We start from the raw sequence: 18558 nt of genomic DNA on the forward strand, positions 1-18558 counted from the left end.
AAAAAAAAAACTAGTAAAACCCTTCCCATCTGTTCCCAAATTAGCCTGTCTTATCTAATGGCTTTTTCTTTAGTATTTTTCAGGGGGAATGGAATAATTGAATTAGTTTTGCTTCAATGGTTTTATTTTTTATGTATTTTCCTAGGCACATGTCAATGAACAGATCGACAGAGGGAGAATATGTACATGGTCAAGAAGACCTTGGTAAGAACTTGGTTGACCTATTTAAAATAACAKCCTTTTACAATGTATTTAAGTTGCACCATCCTCTGAAATAACAAGATTACTATCACAATGTAGCACACTCAGATACACCAAAAGTGYGATGGAGCAAATGTCTCAGTATAACATAGGATGCTTTCCCCACCTTCCTAATAAACCATTTGTTTGTGAATGACTCTGGRCCTACCAGGAAATAAAATCTGGGTTTCCACATACAGTGAATGCAGCAGGAGGTGAAAGGGCACCATTTAATGTGGCAGTGACTTCAATATGCTGAAGGAGCCCTCCAGCATGGGTCTGCTGCCGTATTTCCTGCTCCAAGCTCACTTTGGTGGGAGATGTCCACTTGTGTCTCATTACTACCTGACCTTCTGGAATGAGAAACTACATTCTGCTTGGAAGGATGTAATAAAATCCAGTAGACACTCTGCAAAGTAAAAGCCCATTGTGGGAATATATGGAGATATTTTTCCTGTTACTGATCAGCTTCATCATCTAACAGGTTTGGATCCCGGCCGTCATCTCTTGGGCCAACAAAAAYGCTCTTCAAAGCCCCTTAATACCATGGCACTACAAGACAGGGCAGGTGAATATTCCCTTCCTTTTAAAACTCAGATATGTTTTATCGATTTCTCTATTCACCAGCACCTCATGGGGCACACTCTGAAACCCTGCTGGTAGGAAAAGAGACAAGGAACATATCCTGCATGAAATTACAAAGCACTAATCAGTATGTCAGCATAAACRAACCAGGATTTCATACCCTTTGCTGTTTGTACTCTGCTGGAAAACAGTTCTCAGTTAAARCTAATTGATCAAATGCACTGTACTTTCTTTTCAAGCAGTAATACAGGTTTTTGCCTCAGTAACTTCCACAAAGCAACACAGACAAACCTTGCTTTGGATTACTGAAAGAGCTTTCAAATGTATRAACATTACCAGGCAAGTTCTTAAGGTGGGAAAAAAAGAAATCATTCCATTCATCCAGTTATTAACTGCAATACTTCCAACAACTACAAAAATTCCCCCAAATCCCAAAATAGATCCACTGCTTTGGAATTGTCTCTATTCAATGCAAAATCAGTAAGGTGAAGTTCATCTGTTTTGGTAAYATTCTGAAACAAAAATCAAGACATGTGATTTACCCAGAGTCCTAATCAAAGTGCAAATGTTTTCTGAGGCACCTGTACCTGGGATTTTGGATAAATATGTTAGAGAAACAAAGTTTAAATCTTGATCTCAAAACATCTTTGGTAGCCAAGAGCTGTTTCTGAATTGAGGAGTTTTCTTTGGGTCAATCACACTGAAGCAAAGTTTCAATTTTCATTATAACCTTAGCATTCCTCTTTTTCTCTCTCCTACCACCCCCTCCACTTACAAGTGACCTGGAGCTCTGTTTTGAAGGGGGTAGGAACTGTCTCACATTGGTTGGTGTTTCCTTTTCAATGGAGTGTCGTCTCTGAGGTGGCTGCCGTCTCTCGGGCTGCGGCGTCGATGATATGGGCAAGAACTTTGGAGGCGCTAAGGATTCAAACAGCACAAAAAAGGTTAGTTCTTCTAAGAGACAGTGTTGGATAACATTGTTCAGTACTTGATCCAGCCACTGATTTGCTACAACTCCTACAACTGGTGGCTGAAGTTACATACCCATACTCAGGTGTTTCAGGGTATTATTCTACTTATTTCACCGTCATGCACAGAAAACACGCACACAAATTACACCTCTCATTACAAAACCTCTCCAATGAAACTGAAACACTTTGAAACAAATGGAAAACATTGTTACACAGTAAAACCTGAAATAACTGCCCGAAAAACCTAAGACCAGACCTTGCCCTCTTCCCAGTCAGTATTTATGAGAATTACTGGTGATTGCTAAGTGTCTTTCAAACACTGCCACAGAGGCAGAGATAGAGGAAACATTTAAATTGGWCTCAGATTAGAACATGTTTCTGGAGCAACAAATTATTTTATGACATGAGCATAGCTAAGCTATRGTCCTCCATTCATTCTGATTTCCTCTACACAAACTTCAAACTTCAAGTGTGAAACCTTCTGTTTCACAAAGGTATCCACCCAGAGTGGAGGCTAAAGCCTTCCAACTGCTTATCACATCTGACCCATTCAGCAGGGTTCAGCTTTAGATGTTTATTCCATTAACAACACTCAGCTTCAGCTTTCCATATAAGTTTCAGACAAAGTTCATAGCACAGAATACAACAGAAGTGTGTAAAAGCAGCCACTGGACTCTCTCAGAACTCACTCTTTCTGCTGCTGGTGCCTTCTTGAGAGGGGTCTTCTGCTTGTGAGGGGGAGATGCTGCTGCTGCTTCCTGACTGGTGCACTGATTCCTCCTGTGTGGCAAGAGGAAAAGAAACAGAATTCCTCAGGTACTGTTTTCAGTTCTCTTACTGCTTTTTAACATACAGAAACCACAAGCTATTAAAGATATTTCGGGCCATTCAATCACTCAAAGCCGTAGAAGTCCCAATAAAAACATTGACTCTGCACAGTACTGAGCAAACAGAATTTTCAGTGCTTAGTGTTTTTGGAAACTGAAATAAATGGTCCATGATTGGAATATGGTGTATTTAACCAGTGCATGAAAGAACAAGATCAGGAGAGAGGTGCATGAATCCACTGTAACCTGTTAATTTTCAATTTTTCRAATTTCAAAAAACACAAAATTTGTGTTTTCAAAGACTTCCAGGGATTTGCAGCTACAGTGGATATGTTAACCCAGCTTTATATCTCATACCAGGAAGGAATTAGCACTTAGRTTTCTCTGGTCTCCAAAGCAATGAGAGCCACTCACACAAGTGATTCAGGTAAAGAGAAGCTAATCTGAATTTGACTGCATTGTTCTCTAATTCCCAATCCTCGTGTGTTTTTCCTTTCTTCTGTATGTAAAAGAAATCTCATTCACTRTATAAGCATGCTTCACAACAGCCAAGAACAACTTGGGCAAGATGAAGGGAAGTGAAAWGGGCTTTGACAAACACCCTTCAGCTACCTAAAGCTTTATGCCACTCAGATTATTAAATCCTTTGCTTTCACCTAAAACCCATCTTCAGCCACAAGATACCAGGAAAGACACATATCATCACAGGAGCCTCTCAAACATCTCTGAAAGACTGAGCATGAACGCTCTTTACCTCTAATGTGAATGCTTTCAACYGCAGAGACTTAACATCATTTAGGCTGTCAAGATTTACAGATCAAACAAGTGACCTGCTCTAAAATCCAGCAAGTGGCTGAGCTTCTTTCTCACAGATTTCCTTTGCTGAAAATCTCCACTGGCTGAAACATTGCCTTCTTTGGTAACAGCAAGTTGGAAAGAAAAGCTGGCAGGATCACCTCAATGAGCACCACGCATCACAGGACACAGACCTCTACAAATTCCCATCAGGTGATCTGTACTTCAGGCTTAGCCCCAGGGTAGGTGTTGTGTGTGAGGACTCTGTTCCCATCTATTTGCCCCAACACAGTACTCTGCAAGGGGTCTCMAACCAGTTCACATCCCAAAACAGTATATTCACTTTAACCTATCAATTGTGACCCCACAAAACCCTTGTGATGGGAAGCTTGAAGGAAGTTTGAGCAGCACACTGAGCTACAGAAGCTGTTTTACTTGCAGAAACCAGCACAGTTTAGCTACAGAGCTGGCTCAGATAGCTCTGCATATTGCTGCATGGTTGCTTTAAAAGACCAATGGAGAACTTGCATGACAATTGGATGCACTGCTGTTTTGAAGGGGAGCAACAGTGTCCACAAGTCTAGAGTTAAACAKTTAAATTTTGGGAAGGAAAATACCTTTGTACAAAGGGAACTACTCAAATTTTCACTTTGTAGTAGTCAGATTGTTCTGAGGGGAAGTCTAGTTTGCCATTGTTGGAGAAGCCAATGAGCTAAGATGAAGAATTAAGTAAGCTGTTACTSTAAAGAATGAACTGTCAGAGCCAGTGGCTAAGTATAGAAAATAATAAGCATAAACCAACACAGGGAAAATGGAAGCAAGGATGATGTTAAATTGGATATAAAATCCTACTTGGACAACAGTATTCCAGGTTTGTAATTTCAAATTACTTCTGTGCACAAACATGTGCACTGACAATGCTATTGCTATCCTACAATGTCACAAACACAGGAGGCTTTTTTTGAGAATTAAATCTTGTGTAGGAAGTCCTGATGAACCACTGCATTAATTCCTCTATATCTATACAGCAACTGTTGATTGTCATTGTAGACTGACATGTTATGTTTGAGGTTGGATCAACCCAACATCCAGGACTCCACACTTTGCCAGAGTGCCAAACAGTTAGAATTTTACAGTTACTGAGAAAGCTGCAGCTTTAAAGGCTTTACCATAAAACGTCTGAATATCTTACAGACATAGCTGTAGTTTCATTAGGAAGATACAATTTTTAAATTTGTATCAAAAGTCASTATTACATTGCTACTTCTCTCAGACACATGAAACAAAATGGCACTTCTGCTCCACACCCCCTGGAATCTGYGCTTTTAATGATGATACAAAAAAAGCAAGGACAGAAAGAAGGAACAATTCACACAATATTCATCGTTGCCAGAAAAGGGGCACAGAGCTGCATCAGACCTTCCCTTTCACCTCTGCCTGGCTACACTGACTATTGGGACACAGCTGCATTGCAGCACAGATGAACAAACAAAGGGGACACAGTGGGAAGAAAATGCATCTGCATCAGCTCATTTGGAGGTCCACAGCTCAGCAGTGCAGGTATTTCCAGCCTGTAATTTAGGGCATAACACAGTCATAATTCCACTCCCAGTGAGTAACTCAAAATAGGTTAAGCCCAATTTGAACTGCAGACAAAGAGGAGGCCGAGTCATTTGCAGGCAATCAGAACAACACACACACTCTTCAGTGTGCTACATACAAAGCAAAAGTCCGGAAAGAAATAAAACATTTGGACAGAGTGATCTTCACTTTCTTCAAATGTTCTATGTCCTTCACCACCTTGAAAAATTTCACCCAAACTCCCTTCRGTTTATTTTCAATACTTTAGTACTGTCCCTGAGCCCCAACCAGTAATCTGCTGAGCATCTTTATAGCTGCTTCACCAGCTATTTCTATTGACTCAAACTAGTACAGCATCTGTTCTCTGTGACAGCTCGATGTGGTTGATTTATTTTCAATTTATCTTTTGCTGTATGTTCCAGGGTTTGTTCCATACTATTTTGCTTGCCTACACAGTATTCCCTGATCAATARTCACATTCAGACATTTTATTTCTCCCTTCTACAAGAATCATTTCACATTTCCCTTTACATAATTTTCTTTTACTGACTTCTGCTCCTCTTCCTGTGTGAAATAGCACAATGCTTCAGGATACACAGAGCTACAGGCTGTAAGTTCAAGATCCAATTCTCAGACAGATCTTAGTATTCCTGCATCCTGCCCAGCTTCATTCATGTTAACAAACCACATATAGCCTCTATTGTAATTTTAAAGACTGATGAGTGATCTCAGAATGCAAATGTTTTCTGCTTTCAGAACAGATGCATCAAATTATGCACCCACACAAGTCACCCACAGGATAACCCCAAAGAGGGCCAGCCTTTCACAGATGAAGAAAGTATGCAAAGAGATAAATTTCTCCCCACATATATTTCTTCCCAGACTCCTATCTTTCAGCTTAGACGCCTTTGTAACCACGCTGTCAGGAAACCCCTCCTTTCCCATTTACAAGAGAGAAAAAGAGTCAGGGAAGACTGCTTTCCCCAGGCTAAAATTATCCTCTGTGAATAAAGCCTGCCTGCATGAGCTTTCCAGACAGCTTAACTTTCAGAAAAGTCCAAACTCAATTAATAATACTAGTGGTCCAGAAGACAAAGCTCATTCTTGAGGATGTAATGTTGGTACTTCCTGAGAGTCATATATAATGCAGCTTTGAAGCTAGAAAGCTTTTTAAGGTTTTCTCTTTCTAATGCTTTTTTAAATTTTTAACTCTTCATTTGAGRGAGGATKGATTCAAAATTATATCTCCATCTGAGTAGTRTTTGCTTGTCSCTAACTGTGGAACATTTTTGGGACKCTAGTTACCAATCTTACATAGGAAACTGATGCCCTAACATTTGCACCAAACTGCAACCCCTCTGGCACAGCTGCTGCTCTTTATTTCACAGCTGTTATGGAGAGGCTGGCCCCACATCTGAGTCCTTTAGTGACAGCTACTGCATGAGTGCCAGAAGGGTGCATTGTACTTCCCTAAATTCCCAAAAGCATAATTGTCCCCAGTTTGGACAGACACTGGGCATTTAGGAAAGTAAGTAAATACTGGTTTAAGGCCAAAATTACCATTCAACTTTTCAAAAGAATATTCTTCTTTTTGAGGTCTGATCTAGTCTTTTTGAAGTTCTGTGGGCTGACAAAGCAGCCATGGAAAATTTGGATTATAATCCACAAAGTCACTTCTCATCTGATCAATTCAGCAAACTCAGAAATAAGGCTCGATTCTGACAAACCAAGAAGCGAGTTGTGTCCTGATTTTTTACCTCTGAATCTGAGCTGTCAAGTTCAGCCAGCGTGGGGGCCTTCAGGAGTCTCTTGCGTTGCACRGTCACTTGTGTGGCCCCGTTCTGCTTTCCTTGTGGTGCCGGGTCCCCGTTCACTACAGAGGCAGCCACTAATTTTCTTCCAACCTCTGGTGTCGGTACATCTACCAAAAGAAACAGAACAGTTGGTGTTTGCACCTAAWAGGTATTCTGCCTTCTCAAATCTTACTGCTAAGGCCATACACGCAGAAGGAAAAAGATTATTGTGATAGTTGTATCTGTGCAATTATTTTACTTCTAGTGATTCGCTGCTCGGAGAATTGCAGGCAATGGCTTGCAGTACAGAAGCAATATGAAAGAATGAAAGCAGTGGGAAAAGCAGCATTGCATAATGCTAAAACCCAACCTCAGACCAACACCATTCAAATTTTTAAAAATTGCCTGTGTTAAACCCGAAAATAATCTTCCTTCAACGTACAGTCTATAATTTACTATATAACAAGGACCAGAAGAATGCACAGTTGTATCTGGGCAAGTGGGTTTCCAGGAAATCTGCAGACAAAGCCATACAGAAATTAGGAGGTTTAGCATGGAGTAAACCCAGTTTTTCCTGTGAGGACAGAATTGCACTTTATTCTGCAATATACAGAGCAGGAATGAAAATGAGGTAAATAATGAGCCTTCATCAAACCCATGCACAACTCTCAGGCTTGCATGGCCATTTGTATTAAAAACATGTCTGTGAGGTCAGACCTTCATGGAGCAGCAGAAATATGAGGCTCCAGCTCTATTTTCATCTACATGACTTTTACAAGGATGTAACTCTACTGAGTAAATTACTCAGGATTTCTGCCAGTACGCAGTGAAGATGCATCTTGGATAATGTAAGCTTTGGGTCTGCTGTGCTTCACCTAGCTAAGCTCTAGACATTAAGATAATGACCTAGCCTTTGATATTTTAGGAGAGCTTAGAGTTTGGTCTGATAAATCAGTTTTATCCCTGTAAAAGTACACAGTACAGTATTCCAATCTGAAGAAAATTATGTTGGAGGGACAAGGAAGAGAAACTTTTAATCTCCCATTTGCATGTACGTCTAAGCATCTGGTCTTCCTACAAATGTGTTTTTCTACTCATGTAATTATAGGACTCCTTCCCCACCCTTGTAATAACAATCTACCTCCAGGTATTTTAAGGCYAGGGTAATGATGAATTATTATTCCCAGTTTTATAGACAGTGAAAAGAGGCACAAGAAGGTCAAGTGAGYTTTACCTTAGGTTACTGGGAGGAGTATGACAGAGAAATTATATCACCCAGATTTTCTCAGTGCTAACAATGTAAGTACTCACACATCATTTGCAGTGAATGACATGGTTGCCTGGGTATAAAGAGACATTGTCACTCSTGCTGCAACACCTTTTGCATGGGTAAAGCCATCCCTGCACCAGGTAAATCAAAACTACAGACTACACAAAGCACGGCTACAGTAGTAGGTCTGTCTCACAGCATTCTAACCACAGCAGCTACTGAAATAAACTAAGAGGACGAGTAAGTTAAATCAGTATACATTTTAAAGAATTATTGAGGTTAATTTTAAATGCTGGAAACTGATCTAAAAAAGAGAGGGGTGCATTATAGTTCCTCTATAAATCATATGTTCAACTGGGAATATAAGAAAAGGCAATTATTTGGGCTATTAAAGTCATGGTGACATTCCAGGCCCATGAATCTGTGTACTACAGTGTCATTACTGCCTTCAGGTCCTCCCTACAAAGAGCTGCAATCAAAGACTTAGACTCTCCAACCCTCAGTTCCTATCTTCAAAGGCTTTTCTAATGGGTGTCCTGACTACCACAATGGCTTATATGTCATGGGTTTTTTTTCCTCCTAGATTTCTGTGAGTACAGCATGGGTGTCCCCCACATCAAATGCATTCCTGCTCTAACAGCAACTCAACACAATCCCAGAAAGGGACAGCASGAAAACAAAACTCAAACTGCCTCCCCTCCCTGCTGCCAATGCCACTTCTTGAGACCTCATAATTAGTTGGAATGTAGTTGATGGAAGAAATTCTGGGTTTCCCAAATGAGCAAGAGAAAAATGTTTGCTTTGTCTTTTGATGGCAGAGGGAACCAAGGAAGCAGYTCCAGCACCACCCACACAACAGCCAAAGGTGGGGTCCCTTTTTCCCTAAAAGTCCTGGGTGGGGACTCCCCTGTCTGATAGTAGGAGCCTGAAGAATGGCCGRAAAGAACTGTTGGACCTGCTGGGAGAATAAATGATGGGAAGAACAACAGCACTGCCYTCCAGCCAAAAGCAAAACACACAATAGGTCTGGGGGCAGGAAAAAGGGGGGACAACCACCAGACATCCCCTATGGCAGATGATGGAATATATTTTCCCATCACAAATTGTTTTTCTTGTGGCTTTTGTCTGTTTGTTTGTATGGGGGTTTTAAGGAACTTATGCCCAATTTCTTTAGCCTCAGACATGGAAATTTCTGGTGCATTTTGAAGGTAATTTATGTAGCCAATCTACATCTATCTATGAAGCCTAAACCAGCTGTTATTTAAAGTCAGGCATATATGAGTTGTCCATACATATTATTGAGTTGCTCATATGTTGGTTCAATGTCTTCTTGAAATACCAAAGAAGTTTTAGGTGAATTAAGAAGACAATCCAATGTTGTATTTGTTTTCAAGGTTTCTTCAGTAAGAAATGTCATTTATCATTACTCTTTCCTCTAAACAAAAAAGAAACCCAAACCATGGAGTTTATACAACTGGCAAGCATTAAAGAATAGTAATAAAAAAGGATAAAATTAGAAAACCATCCAATCTATAAAATCCATWTGGTCAATCAAGTTCAGTTTATCATTCTTGCACTTACAGTACTGGATACATATGAATAAATGGATTATCATAATTTAAGGAAAAGATCATGACATTTGAGTTTCAACGAATAGATATCAAGAAAAATACCTTGTTCCATAATTAAAACCAGAATTTGTGAGCAGACTAAAAAATTATTACTTTGTTGAAGCTGTTTTAGTGATCTACTTGGGCAACAGAAAYATTAGCAGGTGACAAATAATCGTACATCATCATAAACAAGATAAAATTAATCAGGATAAACAAGTCAGGAACAACAAATAGACCAGATCTTATAAATATGAACATGACAGAAGAAAGCAATGGACAATTCTTCTAAACAAAACCTAAATTCGGGTGGTTGTTTTTTTTTTTTTAATGGACAGTAGTTTACAATCTCTAAATTCATAGAACATTTAAATATTTTAAAGATGAATCCAATGATATTAAAAATGGCTGGTGTGAGTAGTAGCCTGGGGTTAGGAATTTATTAGAGTCAGCCACGTTGGGAGAGTGTCATTCTCTGYGTTTTCAGGCAGCAAGTACAATGAACAGTACCTGAAAACTGGACRAATGCATTTGGTTTCTTTTGAGTTTTTCTCTAAGCTGTCATTACAAATGAAAGAAGGCAAAGTCTTGATTTCATTATTTGATCCTTGCATTGGGCTTCCCTGACCAGCCTTAKGAAGGGGGAGACAAAAAAACTCCACTGTAGGATAATATGAAATGTGCCTTTATTTACATGTAAGATTATTCTCTTGTGAAACAAGGAATTAAGCAGACCCCAAATTACATGCAAAACTCAGCAGTCATGTAACCATATACTGTCTGCTTCCTAACCAGCTCTCCTCAGCAAAGAGGGACAACAGAAACCTGAATTTTGTTCTATACAGGAAAGGTACTCCTCAGGATTACAAGTTTTTTACACTGAGTTTCAAAGAAGGCTAAGATGGATYTGCAGAATTAATATAATGCTGGCTATTATGTTGAAAATATATTGGGAAATATTACATAATGAATAAAGGTAACAGAGATGTATTCCTTTCAGTGGACTTCAGATATTGAATTCAAACCTGAGAACTAATAAATCAGTTTTTTGCTGTGTTTGCATCACATGTATCACTGTGTTACATAAACTAAACAGTTTACAAAGACCTGGTGGAACTCCTTCCTCTCACTGGTCTGAGGCAGAGATAATCTAAAAGTAATAATCCCCATGAAATTYGGTGTTAAATGCTTCAGTCTCCTTTTTCTTCTCTCCCTGCACACCTCCCAGTTTCCCCCTTTCCCTTAAATGTACTTAAACTGTTTCTGAAATAATAACAACTTCAAAGCAGCAATGTGCACAGCTTTGAGGTAAGAACTTGGGCATTGAGTGGGAATGACAGACTGTTCTTCTGAGCTGCATTCAGCMCTGCATTGAAATGAAGCTGCTTTTAAGCAATTTTTCTATTAGAGGAAGTGGGCAATGACTGCCCTGGTCAATAGCTGTTATCTGAGTACCTCTCACATAACTCACTCCAGGTGGCTTCCACTTGCTCCTTCTATTCCACCAACAGGAAAAAGCAGTGTAAAAGGAGAGCACAGGAGCCCCTTCTCTCCTCYTCAGGGGAACAGCAGGCAGATATGTGGAGCTGGGCACTCTGACACACCAACCACACCGGCTCAGTGCCAGCAAAAGTCTTCTCGGGATTCTGCATCATCCCCATCRCAGGCAGCATGAATAATGTAAACCTGCACCCGTCCTTTAGCACTTAGCAGGAAACACTTCTCTTTTTCAGCTGGTTTGTGGGGTTTTTGTGACAGCAATTCCATCCAAGCAGAGAGCAATGAAAGCAGTGAAAAAGCAAGTGTGTGTGAAGGATGATGAAAGCACAGAACAGCCTCTCTGCCTCTAAAATAATGGAARAAGTAGAAGCACGCAAAGCAACAGCATCCAAAATTACTGCTTATCTRCTTACTATCAATATCCCAACCCATTTAATTCACTTGTACTGCTCATCTGGTGTCTCACATCTACCTAACTGGAATGTTTTAATCATCCTGAATTTACTTCTAAGGACAGTTTATCAGATCACTCAAGTCACACCATATAATACTACTCGCTGAGAACCACATGACTTGGAAAAACAAAGCCAATCACATTTAGGAGATGGATAAAGAAAACAGGAAGAGTTCTTCAGTGGTCAGTCAAAAACAGCAAATCCAAGWACAGCACAGATTGCTAAAGCTACTTCTTCAACATAAAATACTATGATTATAAATGAATGGATTACAAAATATTGTTTGGATTTAAACAAATGAGGATGTTTCAGAATTCTTAGAAATAAAAGGCAAAAGAAGAAGCAGACACACAYGTAGAAGGACAAATCTGAACATTTCCCATTAGCTGGTCACTGGCATATTCAGTTTTATCTTCTTAAAACTGACAAAACTTTTAACATATCTGAAACTAGCAATACTTTTTGAAAACTTAAGTTTGCCTGTTTACGTTGCTTTCTGAGGCTCTGGGGACCCTGCAGCTCTGAGTGGAATAAAATATGATGCCATGAACATATGTAATTTGAATCCCAGCTGACAGCTGTAGTAGCTGTACCATACACCACGAGTGTAAGGTTTCACAAAAAGGTTTGGGCTGCATTAACAGCTTGTCACCACCTCTGACGGGAGAGCCTGTTCCTTCCTCCCTTCCATCCATGCTCATCAGCTGCCCTCTGATCATCTGATCAGATAGCAAGCAGGTTTAAAATTCAAAGAGCAGAAAAACAACCTGGTAAAAAAAATATTGGAAGTATTTGTTCCTGGGTTACATGAGTTTAACAAGGTCCTCTTGTGAATAAATGAGCACACAGAAGGGGGAAATCACATGCTTAGAGGGGAGCCTGGGGAGGAGAGAGAGCAGCAAGAGTCCCTCCTCCCTTCCTGACAGAGGAAAGCTGTTTTCTTGGCTCAGCCAGAACAGGGAGCCACGTTCACAGATATGTCACTTGTGAACTGTGTTCCCATGTTACAAAATTGCTGTATTTTTTAGGTCACAGCAATCAGAAAACTTCTATATGATCTTTTTAGTTCACAATATGCTAGCATTTCAGTCAGGTGATGCCTTTCTGTGGGGAAAATAACCCAGATGAGGCTAAAGGATGCATGGACAAACTGAGGACCCTGCAGGAGTCCCAAATGAGATATTTCTACATGTAACTCAAAGGAAAGAGGGAGGTGGTACAAAGAGCATGGATTTATTTGGAGAACTTTTCAGGGGTCGTTTAGGGAAAATTAGGTAAGAGCTAGCTATCTCCTCTGCTGACCAACCTTTGAGGCTGATATTGAACATTTCCAACATCAATGATGGAAATTTTGGGCCCACCATCCCAAGGATGCTGGAAAGTTAATTTATAATGAGGAAAGAATGAATTTATTTTCTGGCTACTGATCTATCTGACATTTCTGTCTCTGAAGGGGAACAGGTTCATAGGGTTGCTCATGTCCTAACTAATGGCTCACAAGAGGAAACCTGAAAATTTATGTTAGATAGTTGATGAAGGGTCAGCTGTTGAACCCTCTGTACCAGCTATTACCAGCAAACCTTATTTTGCTAACCAGAAAAGAAGGTTTAGCCTTTTTTTAGTGAATGTCTTTGATTTCATAGCTCACAAAGCTTTCACTGTAACGACACTGTAGAACTGACAGCTTCTTTCTAGATTAATAGATATAGGTATATTTCATTAAATCTAGAAAGGCAGATGAGTTCAAAGCTAGCTTTAGGATCCTGGTGAGAAACGGAGTACTGCAAAAGATGGCCTAGTCAAAAAGTGAGTGCAAAGACACRAAGGCCAGATTTATAAATAAAAAAATCCAACTTGAAGGTGACACTGAATTCTGCAATCCTTTTARAAGTCTGGAATAGCTCTGGACCACCTCTTTTACTTATTTAAGCACAATTCCAGCACTCTACTTCAGGTGAAATGCAGATGCTTCCTATACCTAGGCATCCTTTTGGGGCAAGGGAAATGTAACAATATTGTCATGAACAGTAACTAAATCATCTCAATTTTTTTTATTTTCACTGACCATATCTTGGAAGAATCCCTTCAAGTTTCTTTCTTAAATGGGAACTCAACAAACAGATGGAACAAATKTCACAATAAGCACAATAACCACATCAGGTGGTGCAGCACATTTTACCTGACAAGTCAAAACTGTAAGACATGCTAAGTGGCCGTATTGCTGTRAAAAAAGAAACAAACACAACAAAAGAAAGAAAACGATACAGCTATTAGAAAAGCAGAGGGATAATGAAAACAAAAGATTAACTCCACTTGAGACATTTTGGAGTTGCTTGCTTAAATCCAAAATGTGTCAGACATACTATTGCTTTACTGTAGTAAAGCTCAAAGTTTGGAAACTACAGTAGAATAAATGGAACTCGCAAACAGAGCAATTATATTACTAGCAAATTAAGATCTTTGGAGTTAAAGAAATCAAATATCAAAACAAGAGACAAATATCTGAAAAAAATCTGAATATTCTAAAACAAAATTACCATGAAAGAGAAACAGGTAAAAGGGAAAGAGAGAGGGAGAGGAMAGAAAGAGCTGAAAAAAAATTGAAAGCACAAAGCCACATTTCACACAAGTTTCAGTGACCTGAAATAAAGATATTTCTATTTTTTTAAGCATAATCTTCAATGATTATAATTAAACTAATAAAGAGAGACACCCAAGCTAAGCTTGAGCAGTAGTTTCCCTGAAGAGGATGGAAAAAAGGCCAAATAAAATCTGATTTGTGCTGATTCCTGTTCTTTTAAAAACCCTTAGGTGCACTTAGCCTTTAAAATGTATCTGTAATATTATTCTCTTCTTCCCGGGACTCTGATGATTTTGTTGGTTAGATAAGAAAGTGGTCAGATGTTCTAAATTTCTGGAAAGACCTATCCAYATTTCCAATTAAACAGTGTATTCAGGGAGTAGACCCTCAAAATATTCTTCAAAATTTCAGCACACTAATCCAGATAAGCAGGCCAAGTCCAGTGACAAAAAAGTGCAAAAATGCATCAAAACTGAAATCAGCTTACGTGTCTTAGTTGACAGGTGATAAACCTGCAAGCTGGTAGAAAGRGCCTGTCAGACACACATACCACTGCCCTAAAAGATGTTTTCAGAAAGGTTGTACTGGGACARGTTCTGCTCATGAGAATAAATCAAAGTGGTGCATGTGGTAGGTGGCTGACTCAGAAATAAATATGGGAGTCAGGGAATTTTTTCCACATTCRTTAACTAGACATCATCCATAGATAACAGCTACAGAAACAGTGCCTAAATTTCTGTCCAAACTTAGCATAAAGGCAAATACTTCTTAAAGCAYAGGGGTGTTTATCACCTGATGCTGAGTCCTAAGAGAACACTGATAAAACCTGCAAAATAAACAAAATTAAAGCTTTCTCCAAGCTCCCTCCATTAGCTCCACTTGCTTGAGTCACAAATCCACRTTTTAATTAAAAGGACATGTGCCTCAAGGCTGTGTTTGTCTCGATGGCTTATGCTGATGGTTTTATGAGGCCATTTGAAAGCTCACTGCAATTTCTCCACTCAAACCTCTCTATTTGTGAGTCCATTTTCAAAGAAGTTGAAAGTAGACTGAGACTGGCCAGGGTAGAGAAGATTTTATCTGTACCATTTGGGTAGAGCAGAGGGACAAAGCCTGGGGCTGCTGGGGAGCACAGGCCATGGGTACACTCCTGTCACAGAGGGGGAACTGCCCCCTCACCCCAACAGTCAAGTGTAGTTGTGCTCTTGACTGTATAAACTGAGCAAAAAGGGGTAASTCTGGGACATCTGAAACATACCTTATGCTCCTGATTAATTCACTGGAATGTGCTATTTTTTTTTCTCCGTTTTAATAGCAACAAATATTTCTGTCCAGATGGTGCAAGTGTCCCACATGGTGTTTCTACTTAGATTTATAATCCTTAAGCCTCATTACCTTACATGTTGTTACACTAAATTACATTCAGTGGYCATTTAAACTGGATGGCAGATCCTTTGTGCCATACTGAATGCCACTAACATTACTCTATTTCCAATTCTGCACAAGCACATTCTTTTCTAAAAGGAACTTTGGGCGTAACAATCATTCTAATTGTCAGAAAGAACAAACCCTCATATATTAACATAAGGAAAATTTTCTTAAAGGCCTTTGGTCTTTTTAGTTCCTCATGCCAGCAGCTAAGATATATTTGGAAAAAACTCACATGTGTCTCCTTTTACAGCTCTATTAATGGGGCATTTAATCCAATCCATTCATTGGACTGAAGAGGAATTACTCCAGTTCCAAAACACARAAATTATGTGTAATGTATGTAATGCTTTAACAAAATGTCAACAATTAGTGGAAGACAGGTATCCCTCCTCGGAGGAATGAAACCAGTCCAGAAGTCCTAAGCAGTAGTAGTTCAAAATTGGTTTTAAAAACTATTTACTAACTGGGTTTGATGCCATTTATATCAGATAGAAATTTAAAAGATTYATTAGATAAAGTTTGCTGCCCCTGAAATGACATGATAGTTCCCAGATGGAGAGCATTTAAAACACTGAAACTGAATGTTTGAAAAAAAAAGTAAGGAGTCGTTCCACATTTGTGCAAGCGTCCTACATTTGGAAAGAAGTCTTGGCCTGTGAGAAATGTTAATTGATACAGAAAACATAAACTGAATCCAAACTAGAAACTGGAAGACCCAAAAAACCAATATTCAAAGCCTCGTGCTTTTMCAAATGCACCCAAGCATTCCCCAAACTCCATCAAGCACTTCAAAAACAATGGAACAAAGCAAGACTGATGAAATTGTTTTTCTCCAGAGACAATGGGTTGTCACAATCCACTTGAATCTGGACCAGTGCCTTTGAGCACGTGGCAAGTACAAATATCTTTCCAAAAGCAGTGACACAGAGCACATACATGGATTTTTTCATGCTTTTCAGCCACAGGACTCCACATTTGCTCTTAAAAAATTCAGCTACTTCAGTTTTTCTGATACAGATAAACACAGTACCCTTAAAGCAATCTAAGTCACTATGTAGGACTGTATTYGTCATGCTTTTGTCATCAGAACCACTGAACTAATGCAAACTGGTGACTGCTGCATAGCAGAGTATTTGTATCATTTCATAGTGGTTTGATGAATACATACTGCAGAAATGAAGTGCTTCGCAGTGCAAATCCGAATTATTTTCCCATAAAAGGACTTAAAAMCACATTTTCCATAACTTGGAAAAGGAAGCAAAGATTTAGTTTCAAAATAAATGCAACAGTTTCAGTAAACAAAAGATAATCCAATTTTAAATTAAAATAAAGWAGTTGATGATGCTAACAACAGGAAACAAAGAGAATAAATTAATTTAATAAATGTAAAGAATACTTGCAGATAGGCAAAGTATACTGCACTAGGGACAAGCAGTACCTGTTCCATTCTGAGCAAATCTAACATTAATTGCCACGTGCAACAAGCAATACAATATCATTCCACTTATCTATCACTTGTATTAAAAACTTGAATCAAGCTGAACCATTCAGTTTCATATTTTAAAATAYAACTAAGCACAAAGATTGCACAGCCCTAGAAGAGCCAGTAGGTTCTTCCTTTTTCTGAAGGAATAATTTTATCTTTCATTACATCTGCATGGAATGGTTTCTTCTTATGTGGGAAGTTTTCTGTGAGTGYTGCAGGTAAAAACTGGCCATGTGCTTACCCAGCCTGCTACGCCTTATCTCATCAGGGGAGACTGGACGTAACTTCCTCTCTGCCTTGATCTCCTCCAGGATCCTTTCATGGAGGCTGCGGGGCCGTGGTGGGGTTGGTTTCAGTTTCCTTGCCGAGGCCTTGGGACACAGAGACAATCATATTTACGTTAAAAAGTGCTTCCCTGAAAGTAGATTTCACACTTTTTTGGAGAAAAAAAAAAAGTGGAATGCTGTGATATGGTTTTACATGCACTCAATCTTAAACCTCAGCATAAACTGAAAGAGGGTTTTATGCATCACGGTTTCCCCGAGATAAAGGGCTGCTACCAATAACAGCTGTTAATTGGTCTGTGCAACATTTGATATACTGTTCTTTTAAGAGAGCCTGTTCTATATACAGTAGACATTTTTGAAAGCCCGGCCAGAAAATATTGTATTTATATATTTTCTGGAGCCAAACATGCTTTAAAAAGCTGCTACTCTGCTAGGAATGAAGCCCACTGGATTACATACGGGATTTAACGGAGGTCGCGATCGGATGAAATCCAGGATTATTTCATGGGCGCTCTTTTTTAATCGAGGTGGGATGTCACCGTTGACCTGGAAAGGAGAAAGTGAAATATATATTGCTGTGTTTCACATTCGTATTCATGCAGATGAGAACAACTGAAAACTCACAACGACCCTGACAGAGTTTGCAGTATGATGCTCTGACACCTGCAACAGACYTAAAACCCCACAGGTCTTGAGCAGAGCCAACAATCCATATGCAGAGCACAGGCAAGCAAAAAAAGTATGTAGCAGCTTTTCAGATTTGCTGATGGYTGCAAAAATAATTCCAACTGCAGCAGCTTTAAGCAGCAATACCAGGATTTTGAAGTGATGAAATCAAACACCAATCAAACCAGACACTGCATTAGTGTCTGTGGGAGAAGTTCATTTCCTCACCATAAATCCCATATTTCCATTGAAATGGGGCTGGGTGAGGGTTGTTTTGCTTTTTTGTTTGGTTTTCTCCAGAAACACAGACATTTCTTTCTCTGATACCTCATTTAGACATAAGACCATACACAAGACATCACAGGGAAGAGTCATCAATTTGCTATAGTTATAGGATTTAAAGAAGGCAATGGATGTTCTCCTATCATATGATGAATGTATAAATTGTAAGCTGGGATTAAGTGTATGGATTTGCTTAAA

At 39.3% G+C, this 18558-nt stretch overlaps 1 protein-coding gene across 2 annotated transcripts in view; it reads right to left on the bottom strand.

The window, feature by feature from the left end:
* The window catches only part of SPIRE1 (spire type actin nucleation factor 1), a 127434-nt gene that overhangs the window by 12941 nt on the left and 95935 nt on the right, over positions 1-18558 (bottom strand). For both annotated transcript variants that reach the window (XM_057368954.1, XM_057368955.1), the window contains exons 7-11: positions 17872-17958; positions 17367-17496; positions 6757-6920; positions 2486-2576; positions 1601-1743 (exon numbers count right to left, since the gene is read on the bottom strand). In XM_057368954.1, coding sequence (XP_057224937.1) covers positions 1601-1743; positions 2486-2576; positions 6757-6920; positions 17367-17496; positions 17872-17958 — 615 coding nt within the window. The remainder of the gene's footprint in view (positions 1-1600; positions 1744-2485; positions 2577-6756; positions 6921-17366; positions 17497-17871; positions 17959-18558) is intronic.

The sequence above is a fragment of the Malurus melanocephalus genome, unplaced genomic scaffold (genome assembly GCF_030028575.1).
Source record: "Malurus melanocephalus ecotype Western Australia unplaced genomic scaffold, MMel_1.1 scaffold_99, whole genome shotgun sequence".
Classification (NCBI taxonomy): Eukaryota; Metazoa; Chordata; class Aves; order Passeriformes; family Maluridae; genus Malurus; species Malurus melanocephalus.